At 43.6% G+C, this 14,262-nt stretch overlaps 1 protein-coding gene across 1 annotated transcript in view; it reads right to left on the reverse strand.

The window, feature by feature from the left end:
- Nucleotides 1-1,855: 1,855 nt before the first annotated feature.
- The window catches only part of LOC113419719 (protein mono-ADP-ribosyltransferase PARP12-like), a 32,079-nt gene continuing 19,672 nt past the window's right edge, over nucleotides 1,856-14,262 (reverse strand). The window contains exons 8-13 of the mRNA XM_026679258.2: nucleotides 11,730-11,850; nucleotides 10,396-10,489; nucleotides 9,589-9,697; nucleotides 8,847-8,977; nucleotides 5,750-5,901; nucleotides 1,856-3,856 (exon numbers count right to left, since the gene is read on the reverse strand). Of these exons, the coding sequence (XP_026535043.2) occupies nucleotides 3,576-3,856; nucleotides 5,750-5,901; nucleotides 8,847-8,977; nucleotides 9,589-9,697; nucleotides 10,396-10,489; nucleotides 11,730-11,850 (888 nt within the window). The 3' untranslated portion in view covers nucleotides 1,856-3,575. The remainder of the gene's footprint in view (nucleotides 3,857-5,749; nucleotides 5,902-8,846; nucleotides 8,978-9,588; nucleotides 9,698-10,395; nucleotides 10,490-11,729; nucleotides 11,851-14,262) is intronic.

The raw sequence follows: 14,262 nt of genomic DNA on the forward strand, positions 1-14,262 counted from the left end.
CTGAAATATTCTAACTTTTGCTTTTTTTTAAATGGTTTTGATGATTTCCCTTGGTTTTCCCAGGCGGCTTATCAACTCCTTGTTTCTGATTTTGTCAACCCAACTTAACAGCCGCCTGTAAAGCCACGTTCACATTGCAACCAGCAGGGAAACAAATAGAGCATCCATAGAAATGTTCTTCAGGCAGGGTGGGAGGATCCCAAAAAGTCATGATGGCTGCAGTCAAGATCAAAACCTTGCCTAGTTTCTTCATGCAAAACATCACTTAAAAGGTGGGTAAATAACTCAGCCTTTTATCATTGATCATACAAATAATCAAGAATCCTCAACTGGGAATCTGTGACTGGAAATGAAAGCAGGAAACACCCCACTCACACTACTTCTTCCCTCGCCCTGCCAGGGAAACCCTACCTGCTGCAGATAACTGAAAAGTGATGTCTTTTTTTAGATTGACAATGCATGGAATGGAATGGAATGGAATATTTTTATTTGGCCAAGTGGGATTAGACACATCAGGAATTTGTCTCCAAGGTGCAGCTCAGTGTACATGCAAAGCAACAGAATGATAATCATAAAATAATTAGACCTCTCACATCCCGGACATGAACTGTTTCAACTCCTACCCTCAAAACAACGCTATAGGGCACTTTACACCAGAACAACTAGACAGGACAGTTTTTCCCCGAATGCCATCACTCTGCTAAACAAATAATTCCCTCAACACTGTCCAACTATTTACAAAGTCTGCACTACTATTACTATTAAACTTCTCATCACTCCTGATCACCCATCCCCTCCCAGTTGTGACTGTATGACTGTAACTTTGTTGCTTGTATCCTTACGATTTATAGATTGTTTTCTAGTATGATTTGATTGCTTATTGTACCCTATGACTATCATTAAGTGTTGTACCTTATGATTCTTTACTCTTGACGAATGTATCTTTTATGTACACTGAGAGCATTTGCACCAAGACAAATTCCTTGTGTGTCCAATCACACTTGGCCAATAATTCAATTCTATTCTAACAATAAGAGGGAGGAGTAAGGATAAGGATAAATAAATAATGCCATGCTACATGGGGAAACAACTTGTGTAGACATTAGACAGCCCTGTGAGAATTGTGTGTCCGGCAGAGTGATGGCATGAGGGAAAGGAAACAACTGTCCCTGTATCTAGTTGCTTTGGCCTGCAATGCCTTGTAGCGCCATCCCATGGGGAGAACCCAAAACACTATATCCAGGATGTGAGAGGTCTGCAGATATTTTCCCAGCCCTGACTGTGCAGTATACAGGTCCTCAATGGAAAGCAAGGTGATTGCAATGACACTTTCTACAATCTTACCTATCCGTTGGGAGTCTGCACCTGTCCCCGTTTGGTTGCTGTATCAAAACGGAGAGTTGTACAGGTACAAATGATAGACTCAATAATTCCTGTGTAGAACTGTATCAACAGCTCCTGGGGGCAGTCTAAATTTTCTGAGTTGACACCGGAAGAATATTCTTTGCTGTGCCTTTTTAATAATGGTTCTAATGTTAGGTATCCGTTTTGCGTCCTTGGGAGATTCTAGAACCCACACATTTGAAGGATTCCATTGCTGCTACTGTGCTGTTGAACATGGCCAGAGGTAGTAAAATAGAAGGGCTTCTCCTAAAATCCACTGATCTCTTAGTTTTTTAAGCCTATTCGTCATCAAGTTACAACTGCACCACAAGGCCAGTTGTTCAACCTCCTGTCTACATGCAACCTCATCACCATCTCGAAATGAGGCCAGTGACCATTGCACCATCTGCAAATTGCCCAAATGTACACAATTTACAGGTGAGGAGCATTAAAAAAAAAGATGACACACTTGTTAAAATTAAACTGTTTTATTCTGGAAACACTTTAAGCAGGGAAGTACAAAAATCACTACAGAAGTTCGCAACTTAGGACATCAGGAAGTGGAATTTCTGTTGCCAAGCGACGTGATTGTAAATTATGTGACCGAGTTACAACAGCAATCCCGGCTCTCCGTTGCGGTCCTTAAGTGAGTACCCACACCAATCCAAGCCACATAGCACTGAACCTTGGTAAGGGCTTGTCTCCAGCTCCTATCATCTCTCTTCCATCCTTTTGCACTCTGCCTTGTGGGGTGCCGGGCAGTTCTAGAACTGAACCATTCAGGGACTGTTGGCAATACCACCGGAAGCCACGGCCATCTCAGCCCAATCCCAGCCCCCCTTGCCATCTTATACTCCAAGACCCTGCCACCTGCACTCCGCCATTTTCTTACTCCCACTATGAGGCGTGCTCGGCTGCCAGGTGTGAGAAAGGAAAAAACGCAAGAGCAGTGCCTAGTTTGGTATGCTGTTGTTCGACTGCTTTTGGCGTTTATATTTTTCTTTCCGCGGCCCTAAAGTCCAGCTCAGTAGTCAGGCCCAGCCCCCCTCAGCAGTAGGTGCAAGATTGAGTTCAGCTAGGGTGGTGGAGTGCAAAGAAGGGCATATAAATGGAGGAGAGAGGCAGGGGAGGGCGTTAAAGTGCCCCTTTAGGCATAATTTTGAGTGGGCTGCCAAATCTCCAAATTCAAATCATGTTAACAGCTGTTAACTTCAGGTGTGGCTCTTAAGTCTCAAGGACCATTATGAGTTTGAACAGTCACTGAACAGAAACAGTCATATGTCAAGGATTATCTTTATAAAATAACAGAGGTTTTCTTTATAAGGCACAACTAGACGTTTCTTGATAGCTAGGGTCTAACGCCAACCCCAATCCTAGCGCTTCTATTACCACAATGACATTTTTCAAGCCAAACTGCAAAAATCAGCATCGCATTTTCCCCAAATATTCATGTTGTATAATCAACAGGCAAATATACAAAACAAGGAAATGTAATACTAATCTGGTCTAAAATGAAAAAGTGAGGATCACATGCTTGCTAAACTGAAAATACGAATGTTGAAATTGGATGCCAGAAAGTGTTACATTAAATCATTAAAAGAGAATACAACAAGAGGAGGAGGAAGATAGGTACAGAAACATGATTATGTTAGTTGAAATAGAAAACGAAGAACTTTAATCATGGATCCAGAACCACAGGTATATTTTCAAACCGTTAGATCTTATAGGTGATGCGAACTTACACTTGTACGCAGAGCAAACAGGAGTTTCTTTTGATAATCGCTCACTGTATGTCTTCAATAATAACAATTTGCATCCGTCTAGGTCGACAAAAGAATATAATTTGTCCAACCTTATTGATGGATTAAACACCCATCCATAATAAACGTCATATATTAAAAACTAAAGGCTGAAGGAGGACAAAAACTTTGTTTACTAAGAAACAAAGTTAGTAAAAACGGATTAAAAACCCTAATTATTATTATTTGTAGAAAATTTCCGGTATTCTTTCTTAAAACATCTTTTGTGATTAAAAATAAGAGTCGGGTTTCCATTCCATCAACAATAGCGGTTCAGCCTTTCATACTCCTCTGAAGGTACCTATTGCCTCCATAAAATTGGACTGATTTGAAAAAAAGGCCTTTAAGGCGTTTAAACTACTAAGAAGATTATGGTAATGTAAAAGCATTTTTTTAAGATAAAATGCATTTCTTTTCTTCCCTGTAAAAGATAAGATACGCAGGATAAGCCTGATGCTTCTCAAAAATGACAAAGATAGACGGGTTTATTGTGTTATCCACACAGCTGTCGTAAGAGTTGAGCACGTCGGCCAATTTTGCAGGTGGGCGGGTGTAGACCTGACGCCCCACCGCAAATTCTCCCACTAGAACTTGAGCTAAAAACATCGCCTTCTCATCCTCCTTAGCCTGACTGTAGTGGTCTGAATAACTGGCATCTCTGGCAAAGTAGCTTCCTGGAAAGGAGCACAGGGGGTGGGGGGGAAACATTCAAATTGCTTCATGCAGACAGAGCAATTCCTTGACTCTAACCTAGGGGTGTCAAACTCAAGGCCTGGGGGCCGGATCCAGCCCCCAGTGCTTAGATCCGGCCTGCAGGCCTGCCCTGGAAACAGTGAAGGACCGGCCTGTGGTACCTCTTCCAGTGAAAACGGAGCTCTGGAGGGCCACATGTAAGGCAGGAGCCGCATGCCGCACTCAAGGGCTCAGTTTTCACTAGCACAGGGCTGCAGGAAGCCGTCGTGGCTGGAAACAGAGCCTCGTTGAGTGACGTCGAGCTGGCCATGCCACCACCACCCCGGCTCCCCCGAGGTCAAACACAACCCTGATGCGGCCCTCAAATGAAATCAAGTTTAACACCCCTGCTCTAACCAAACCCCGTGGCCTTCTCACACACGCATGCACACGCGTGCGTGCGCGCACACACACACACAGAGTACATGGCTGGGCTCTGCTCCTAGCCCATGTACTACCCCTACTCATCACTTTCACCAAGTTGCTGGGATGTCACGGAGCTTCCGGTTTCGAAAGATTCTTATTTTCCTCCCAAAAAACTAAGCCCGACCACATAGTTTCATAGTGAAGCAGGGGTATCAAGCTAGTTTGACATATGGGAGTATTGTATTTCTTATAATTTATGTTGATTGCGCTGCAGTGGGCTGAGAAGCCATGGGCTTTTGGATAAAGTTGCTTGGCATCCGTTTTGTTGGAATAAAGTTGTGTAGATAGTCTGCTTCCTTTTTCTGATATTCTGGGTAGCTGCAGTGTGTTTGTGCTTCTCTGAATGATATTCTCACACGCAGCAGCTCCTCTTATGGCAGTTGTGTTATTACTTTGATAACAGAGGACATGATTAGGGTCTGTTGTTTCTCTGACAGACTTGTGGTTCTAATTTGCCATCATTTCCTCTGCTGATGAAGAAAACCAGGAAGGACAGTGTGGTTGTTGTTTTCTTCTTCCCTAGTCCCTCCTCTTCTCTTTATTCCCAGAGGAATAAAATTCACAAGGGAGGAAGGCAACAGCAACACACTCCTCTTCCCAGATATCCTTTATCAGCCAAGGTCAGAGAACACTGAATCCTTTCTTAGATGGAAAATATCTCAGCCACAAATCATAGCATAGGCCAGTGGTGGTTAACTTTTCGGTCTCCTGTGCCAAAAACTGCATGTGCGCCAGAGCGCACGCATGTGCCAGCACCCAGAATGCAATGCGTGCCCCCCCACGCCCCCTGCGCATACCGTGCGCAATCCCCACCCCACCCGCCTTACCTGCACTGTGCCTCACAGCTGATTTTTCGGCTGGTTTGAGGCCTTTTTCAGCCTCCCAGAGGCTTGGAAAAAGCCTCTGCAGTATTACAGGAAGTGATGAAACGGGCCTATTATTCGTCCTGAAAAGCCTTGCAGAGGCTTTTTCCAAGCTGTGAGGGGCGTGAATGAGCAGTGAGGTAAGTTTGCCTGCGGCTTGCGTGCCAGTACAAATGGCTTTGCGTGCCACGGGTTCGCCATCACGAACGTAGGCAATAGTGTGGGGAGAAAAACTTGTGAGTGGTTCCTGATGACTCCTGGGTTCCTAATGACTTTAGGGACATCTCCACATAGTTTCCTCAGCAACTTTTGCTCATTTTTTTAACCCCCTAATCTCCAAACCAGGCCAACCACCCTAACGTTTCCCACAGCCTCTTGTTCCAAGTACCAACCAGATCTTCCTAAGCTTCGGAGAAGCTTCCAGGCAAAGTCAGGGAAATGCTGCCCCCTAGTGGGTCAAAAGGAAGAGCCGCTCAGCATGATCGGTCTTCCCTGGGAACAAAACTCCTTCCTGTTTTGGTTCCAAGCACCTTAAAAGTGACGTACCTTTCCCGTAAACGGTCCCATTTGTGCCACAGAGTCTCCAGTCAAAGTTGTCGGTGCAGATGGCTTTCAAGCTAGGGGAGCTTGTGCCATGGAAGAGGAGCCTTTCGTCAATTTTCTGTCCCCCTTTCTTCTTCTTCATCTGCTCCTTTTGCCTGGAACAAAGGGAAGGTTTATCTTGTTCTACCCACCGCTGAGGCTGAAGGCAACTACGTTCCTCCATAGGGGCCGGCTGGCTGCTCAGTTCAGCACCACAGAGAAAAAGGGGGCACTTAGGAAGGCAAACTTTCTGGGACGATAGAAGGATGGATCGTGTCCGATGAGAACCACATTCTTCTACCACTGAGCTACAAGCAAGACAAAATGTTCTGACCTAGGCTTCCCCCAAAGCAGAAGCCAACTCCTCATCCCAAGAAATCCCTTTTATTTAGTTCACAGTGAATTCCTCTCCAGCAAAGTACCGGCCAACAGTCTTTACAGAGATTTCCCAACTTATCAGGCTTGGAGAGTTGCCAGGCCAATATCTTTCAGACGCCACACTGTAGCAGACAATACTTGGCAAGAATGCAGGAACAGATCTTCACCCAAATGAACTAATTGTCTCCTGCGAAACCCCACTCCCCCTTTGCTCCTCTTTTATTCCCTATGGGAGGGGCCATTCACTGTCCACCTGTGGCTTTACTCCCAAGTCGACCCTTGTTCCTTAGCTGTTCTCTTCTCCTGGCAGCTCTGCACATGTGCACACAGAACAGGCTCCAGCTGTTCTTCTGCCCCACTGATCTCTGACTCCAAAGGCAGCTGATAACTGTCGGACGGCCCTGGCCCCATCTCTGATGCAGAGCCCTCGTTAGAGCCTTCCCCAGACTCCAGGACTGGCCTATGTTCCTCCCCAACCTCCTCACTGTCCAAGTTGACAGAAAATAGCTTCTCCTTTCTTAGTATCTCCTCTTTTCTCTGAATGAAGGAGCTCTTATTCCAACCCAGTTCCAATTCCACACCATGTCAAATCTCCATGCCACAAATATTTTGTACTGCTGTCTTGCACAAATGGGTTCATCAATACCATTTATGTTGTTGTATAACAGGGAGTCCTCGATTTAACCACAATCAAGCCTAACGTTTCTGCTGTTAAGTCAGGCATTGGTTGAGTACCCCCATTTGATGACTTTTCTTGCCACAAGTGAATCGCTGAAAATATGATAGTCACGCGGTTGTGGAGTGAATCTGGCTCCCCAATTGACTTTGCCTTTGTCAGAAGGTCACAGGAAGGTCTCGCATGACCCCAGGAATGCTGCAACCGTCATAAATGTGAACCAGTGGCCAAGCTCCTGAATTATGATCACAAGACCACAGGGATACTTGCCAATGGTTGTAAGGCCATAAGTCATTTTTTTCAATCCTACGTAACTTTGGATGGTTATTAAATGAACTGTTGCAAATCAAAGACTACCTGTGCTCACTTTTAATTCAGAGATTTGAATTCGGAGCTTTGATTCTGTTGGGGGTGTTACTGACATCTGCATTCTTTTTTGAGGGGGGAGGAGACCCTACCCATCTTAAATGGACTCCAGAAGATGATAGAGGACAGGAAGGCCTGGAGGAAGCTTGTCCATGGGGTTGCGATGGGTCGGACATGACTAACCACAACAGATTCTGGATTCTGAAAGATCATCAGGCATTTCTGCCCTCTGTTAAGGCCAGAAACTCTACTGCAGGGGTGGGATGCAAATATTTTTACTACTGGTTCTGTGGGTGTGGCTAGGTGGGCATGGCCATGTGACTGGGTAGGTGTGGCTTCTTCTTTTTCCCCTCCCGACGATCAGCTGTTCCGATGATCACCTGGTGCCAGGGCTCGCTGTCTTACTGCTTTGCCCAGGCGGCAAAAAACAGAGCACACAGGGGGGGCAGGACATACACACACACACACACACACACACACACCCTGCCCCTTTTTGCCTCCTGGGCCTCAGGGAAGCCTCTTGGGTGAAGCAGGAAGACAGTGAGGGGAATCCCGGCACAGCTGATCATTGGAACAGCTGATCGTCGGGAGGAAAAAAAGAAGGAAAAAAAAAAGAAACACCGGTTCAGCCAAACTGGTAGCTGTTTTTTTACTACTGGTTCAGCCAAATGGTAGCATTTTTTACTATCGGTTTGCCCAAACCGGGGCCGAACCAGTAGAATACCACCACTGCTCTAATGAAGTTGATAATAATCCCATAATCAAGATGATATACTTTTGCTAGTTTGTCTATAATTTATTTTACCCCTCAGTCTAAGAAATTGTGCTTGTATGTGTTGGAAGAGACCCTGAAAGGTCGTCTAGTCCAACCCCTCTTTAAGCAGAAGTCCCCCCCCCTTACCTTCACAGGGATTTGCTTCTGATCATAGGAAAGACAGAAATCAGGCAGGCATGTAGCTTGATGGTATTCCAAACAGTGTTTAAAATTGAGCTTTTTTGGAGATTATCTGGAGAAGGATCAGGTTGGCATTCCCTTGTTCTGCAGCTAATTATGACAATGTTTTGTGGACTCCACATTCTCATTTTTTTATTAAATTAATTACTAAGAAACTTCATTGTCTATAGGGCAATGTTACTCAAGCAGGGCCACTTTGAGATGCGTGCACTTCAACTCCCAGAATTCCCCAGCCAGCATGTTTACCATTCTGAAAGTGGCCAAGCTTCAGAAACACTGCTATAGAGGTATAAAAATTAAAGATATCATCCTCTTTTAACCAACCCACAATCCCTTGTGGGGTGGAGTCTGGGCAACTGAATGGAGCAGAGTGTTTACTGGCTGGATGCCTTTCCTGTCACCAATGTGGAGTTATATTCAGCAGATATTATCTCAACATGCCCAGAGAGAGAAATATCTCTCTCTACCTAGGGTCAAACTCAAAGCCTCCTGACTGTGAAGTGACAGCTCCACCTCTAGGCCACCACACCACTTCTATAAGATATGCATCTAATAAATTTTGAGGGTCGACTGAAATGTCCTGGGTAATTCAGTGGAGGTAATAAAGTGACTACCTTAAGAAGTCATGATGCTCGGCTTCTTGTAACATTGATAGCAATGATATAATAATAAAATAAAATACAAACCATTGGTAGACTTGCCAAAGAGATGGGTTCTGAATTCGTTCTATTTTGTGAATTTTATAGTTTTTCATCGTCAGCTGAAAGAGATTCTCAATTTTCAAGAACTCCGGAGAACCTTTGTTGAGTTCAATGGCCTAAAACCAAAGATATTACAAAGTGTTGAAGACATTCTTTGTCATGACTCCAGAAAGAAAGGGAATGATTTATTCAATTTAAATTCCCAAATTGGAATACTTGGAACCCTTATAAATTTGAGTTCACATCGGATTTGGAAAGACTACAGAGCATCAACCCCCACGATGAACAATGGCATTATATTATATTTTCTCCTCAGATTGCTACACTTCTCTTCCTTACGGTTTGGCTTTTTATGGAAATCACGAAAGACCATAGGAGTAATGAAGCTATAAATAAGCACCTCCTCCCCCACCCACCCCAACTAGAACTTCCACCAATCAGCCTTGTAACAACAGGTTGTGAGAGAAATAAATTTATTTTACAATTCAAACTTACATATTCTAATGTACTTCTGGATATTTTAATGCAAGCCTAAAGACAACATATGCTTTTCAGGCACCTACATACTATTTTTCAACAATTCACTTAGAATATTAGATTATATTCAGGTGATAACTTTTCTCTAGCACTGCATTACAATGGAATATAAGCTTTCTATAAAATAGGGAATAGGGCAGTTAGAAATATACAAGAAAAAAGAGGCAAACAACATCAAGAAATCAATTACCGCGTATCCAATAGCAGGTAGAGCTGTATTATCCCAGTTTGGAGGGTAAGTTGGAATTGATACGGGAGATGCTGTGGGTGTAGGAGTTGTTGTTGCTGCTGCTGCGTGTCTGGGTAAATGCAAAAGAAAAAGTGGAGGGACAATGGTTAATCTGCTCCATCTAGTTCCAACTACAAGAACCACTCTGGGAAAAAGCAAAAGGAACAATAAAAAAAAAAACACGAACTCTCCAAAATGGAAAAAAAATGTTGCAGCAGGATTCTACCTGTCTTCAAACACAGCTCCTTTTCAAGAAATTAGAAAAAGAAGGAACAAAGCAAACTAAAACAAAAGAATATCATGGGGCTCCAGCTACCAGCCCTGGACCGCATCTTGCTGTTTGAGGAAGTTTCACAACATTCTCAGAGACTCTTCCCATCCTGCTCACAATCTTTGTGGACTGTTGCCTTCTGGCAGAAGATACAGAACAATTAAAACTCAGACCTCACATTTTCTGAACAGTTTTTATCCCAGAGCTATAATTGCATTTAACAATGAACTTAAGGACCACCATCAGTGAGCTGTTGGACAGTATTACTTGGTCTGTTGTGGTGGATGCTTGTGTGTTTTTAGGGGGCGGGGAATTTTGGCGGTGGGGAGGTGTTTGGGGATTGTCATGTGTGTGTGCATGTTGAGCCTGGTCTCTGGGTGTTATGTGAATTTCGCTGTATGCATACTGTGTATATACAATGACAATAAAGAATTCAAATCAAACTGACGCAAGGGGTCTTAATTACATTCGGAGACTCCCACAGCCCACTACTTTACCCTTTCTTTGTCTTGACATCTTCAGCGGAAACAAACTTGGGACGTCTCCGGACCTCCCGTTGGGTAGGATAGTTCACATTTGTCTGGATCATTTCTTGAGAAAGAGGATAGAATGCTTTTAGGTTGAAAGAAAGAAAAAATCCAAAAGTCACAGACTATGCCTAGAGAAAAGATGCAGAAAAAAAATGGGAGTGATGCTTTTATCCCCATATCAGATTCGAACTACTGTATTCTTTGGACTATAAGTCGGTGGAAATGTCTGTGCATCTTATAGAGCCAATACGGGCTCATTTTTGCCCTCCCAAAGCTTCCGTGTGTCCTGTTTTTGCCCTCCCCGGCCTCCAGAAGCATTTCCACAGGTCTCATTTTCGGCCTCCAGAGGCTTCCACAGGTCCCGTTTTTGGCTTCCATAGGTCCCATTTTTGGCTTCCAGAGGCCTCCACAGGTCCCATTTTTGGCCTCCAGAGGCCTCCACAGGTCCCGTTTTTGGCTTCCATAGGTCCCATTTTTGGCTTCCAGAGGCCCCCACAGGTCCCATTTTTGGCCTCCAGAGGCCTCCACAGGTCCCGTTTTTGGCTTCCATAGGTCCCATTTTTGGCTTCCAGAGGCCTCCACAGGTCTTGTTTTTGGCCTCCTCCAGAGGTCCTGTTTTTGGCCTCCCTGACATCAGGGAGGCCAAAAATGGGGCCTGTGGAGGCCAAAACCAGGCCCGTTTTTGGCCTGCAGAGTGCTTCTGGATGCTGGGGAGGGCACAAATGGGACGCCTAGAAGCAAAAAACTATTTTTTTCTTGTTTTCCTCCTCTAAACCAACTGGTCCAGTGCATTTATGGTCTGAAAAATACGGTATATCTCAAAAGCTGGAGTAGCACCTTGGCCCCTGCAAAAACTCGCAAATTCCAAAGCCCCATTTTTAACCTCCGGAACTTTCTTCTTTTGGAAGACAACCTAAATGTTAGAGGATTAAAGGCCCTCATTTCATCTCCACAAACTGGAGTGGTTTTAGTCTTCATCTCCCTCTTCAATATGCCAAAAAAAAAAGGGGCCAGTAATTCTGGCTCTTCCCACTTGGCCAACAAAAATCATCAGAAAACAGGGGTGCCCCAGGACGCACTAAACAAATTATAGCTCCGAGGTCAAAACTCAATTGCTCGTTTTATTCAGTGGGAATTTCAGAGCAGAGTAGCAACCATAATAATAATTAAAAAAATCCTCTGTGCATAAGCCAACTTACAAAAACAATTTCCACTTAATGTCAAGATCGTGTTGAGGGAACCAGACATGGGGATATTTTGAACAGACGGTACCCTCAATCTGTTGAAGTGGGATTCCTTACTTTTAAAGCTCAGCAAATATTTCTGAGAGCCAGCTTCAAATTGGATATTTCCATTTGGATCTGCTAGGAAAAGATTTTCCAGGTCATCTGAAGTTAGACTGGCAGGCTGGAATTGCTTGTCCTATAGAAATGAAGTATTATATGTCATTTTTTGGACAGTTTTTCCCCGCATGCCATCACTCTGCTAAACAAATAATTCTCTCAACACTGTCCAACTATTTACAAAGTCTGCACTACTATTACTATTAATCTTCTCATCACTCCTTATCACCCATCTCCTCCCACTTGTGACTGTATGACTGTAACTTTGTCGCTTGTATCCTTATGATTTTTATTGTTTCCTAGTATGATTTGATTGCTTATTGTACCCTATGACTATTATTAAGTGTTGCACCTTATGATTCTTGACTCTTGACGAATGTATCTTTTCTTTTATGTACACTGAGAGCATTTGCACCAAGACAAATTCCTTGTGTGTCCAATCACACTTGGCCAAAAAAGAATTCTATTCTTATTGTTAGAGGGTGCTTCCCTCTTCAAGCACATTCTTGAATGAAATACTTAGGCAAGAATATATTCTGCGTTGACAACATGAGATAGTCCTGAACTTATGATTGTTCATTTAATAATGGCTTGAAGTTACAGCCTTGGAAAAAGTGACTTATAATCTGTCTGCAAAGTTATGACCATCGTACCATACCACCCTCCCACAATTGCAATTCCAGTGCATGGCAACCAGCTCCCATTAAATAAGGTGGCAGCATCTTGTAAGTTATGTGATCACAATTTGTGATCTTCCCAACTGGGGAAACTGTATTTATTTCATGACCAAGTGATTTGCTTAGTGAGCACAGTAAAAGTGGTCATAAAATCAGGTCCAGTCACACGATGACTTATCGACTGAAATTCTGGTTGTAATCAAGATCATAAGTCAAGGACTACCTGTATTTAGAACAGGTATTCTTTAAAACACCAAAGAAATCCACTGACATGATAATAAGGCCTTATCAAAATTCTGTTCTACCATCAGCTTCACTTTTTCTGTTATGTTTATGCTCGTTGTCTTCTTCAAGGCAAACCAGTTTTAGCTCCACTGCTAGCATCTAGTGTTAATTATTCTCTATCAGTGTTTTTCAAACTTGGCAACTTTAAGATGGGTGGATTTCAACTCCCAGAATTCCCCAGCCAGCATGGGGTGGCTGGGTTGGATGGGGAATTCTGGGAGTTGAAGTCCACCCAACTTTAAAGTTGCCAAGTTTGAAAAGCACTGGTCTCACCCATAATTCACATGCAATGTAAGAAAATACCATGTTGCTAGTAAACTTTCTCACACATTCTTTCCTCCTCCTGAAACCGCACAAGGAACATGGAAACTACCAACCTCTGAAAGGGAAGGGGAGGGAAAGAGAAATCCATCACATAACCTCTAAACCTTAACCCTAAATCATTGCTTCTCCTTTCCTAATATTGTGTCCAATCCAACAACTAAGGAGGCAAGACTGACACAGAATCACCATAGTTAATTACTAACGTTGGAGAAAAAGAGGTTAGTTATGGAATCTTGAAAACTAGACAGTAACACTCATGTCTTGGTGAATACTTTAAGCCAAGGTGTTTTGTGAATTGTCTGGGCTTCTTTCTCAATGCCATACTTAAGAGTCAATGCTGAAATGTCTGTCTGCTCTTGGTCTGATACACTTTGAAAGCTTCCCATTTTCCTCAGCAGAGGCTGAGAATGGATATCATCATCGGTCAGAGTATTCATGAACTGGAATAGAGCATAGTAACAAAGTCAGCCAATGAGGACTGTTTGGAAACTCAAACCAGAAGTAGCCTAGCGTGGCTCTATATTAAGCTCGGAAGCTAGGTTAAGCTCTGAGTCTGTCTACTGAAAATGAAACTAACTTGTTTGCTTGCCTTCTGAACTAAAGTGAAACTGATGTCTGTTTCTGAGCTCCTGAGTTGCTGTTCTGCTCTGAACCTGTAACATGTCTGCTTCTGTTTGAGTTTGCTCCATGTTGGAGAAATCTACAACTGGTATTGTAAAATTTACTTTATGCGTTTATAAAGAAGTTAAATGAAGCCTCAGCCATCTGTGTTTACTTTTCTGGCACTGAATTTACACTCCAAAAACTCTGAACATTATCATGGTGTTTTCTGACCTTGGTTGTTTTTATGCAGATGTTTCATTACCCAAACTACCGTGTTTCTCCAACAATACGGCCTCCACCAATAGGAAGCCCAGCATGATTTATTGGCATAAAATCAAATTAAGCCCCTCCCCCAAATTAAGGCCCATATTAAACATGCGAAATGGGGGGAATGGCGGGGGGCTTGCCGTTTGGAAGTACTTTGTTGCATGCCCGGATATGGTGCTGCCTGCGTTGGTGGAGCACTTCATATCGGAGACCTTCTGCCACCGTTAATTTCTTCTCCTTGCTGCCGTGGCAGCAGCAACGCCGCGGTGTTTGGCGCAGCCACGTGCAGCCAGTCAGGGCTCCTCCTGCAACCGGAGCCCTGAGGAGACATTTGA

The sequence above is a fragment of the Notechis scutatus genome, chromosome 6, assembly GCF_049901735.1.
Source record: "Notechis scutatus isolate UNSWTSFEM ecotype Mainland chromosome 6, rNotScu1.2, whole genome shotgun sequence".
In the NCBI taxonomy this organism is placed as follows: domain Eukaryota; kingdom Metazoa; phylum Chordata; class Lepidosauria; order Squamata; family Elapidae; genus Notechis; species Notechis scutatus.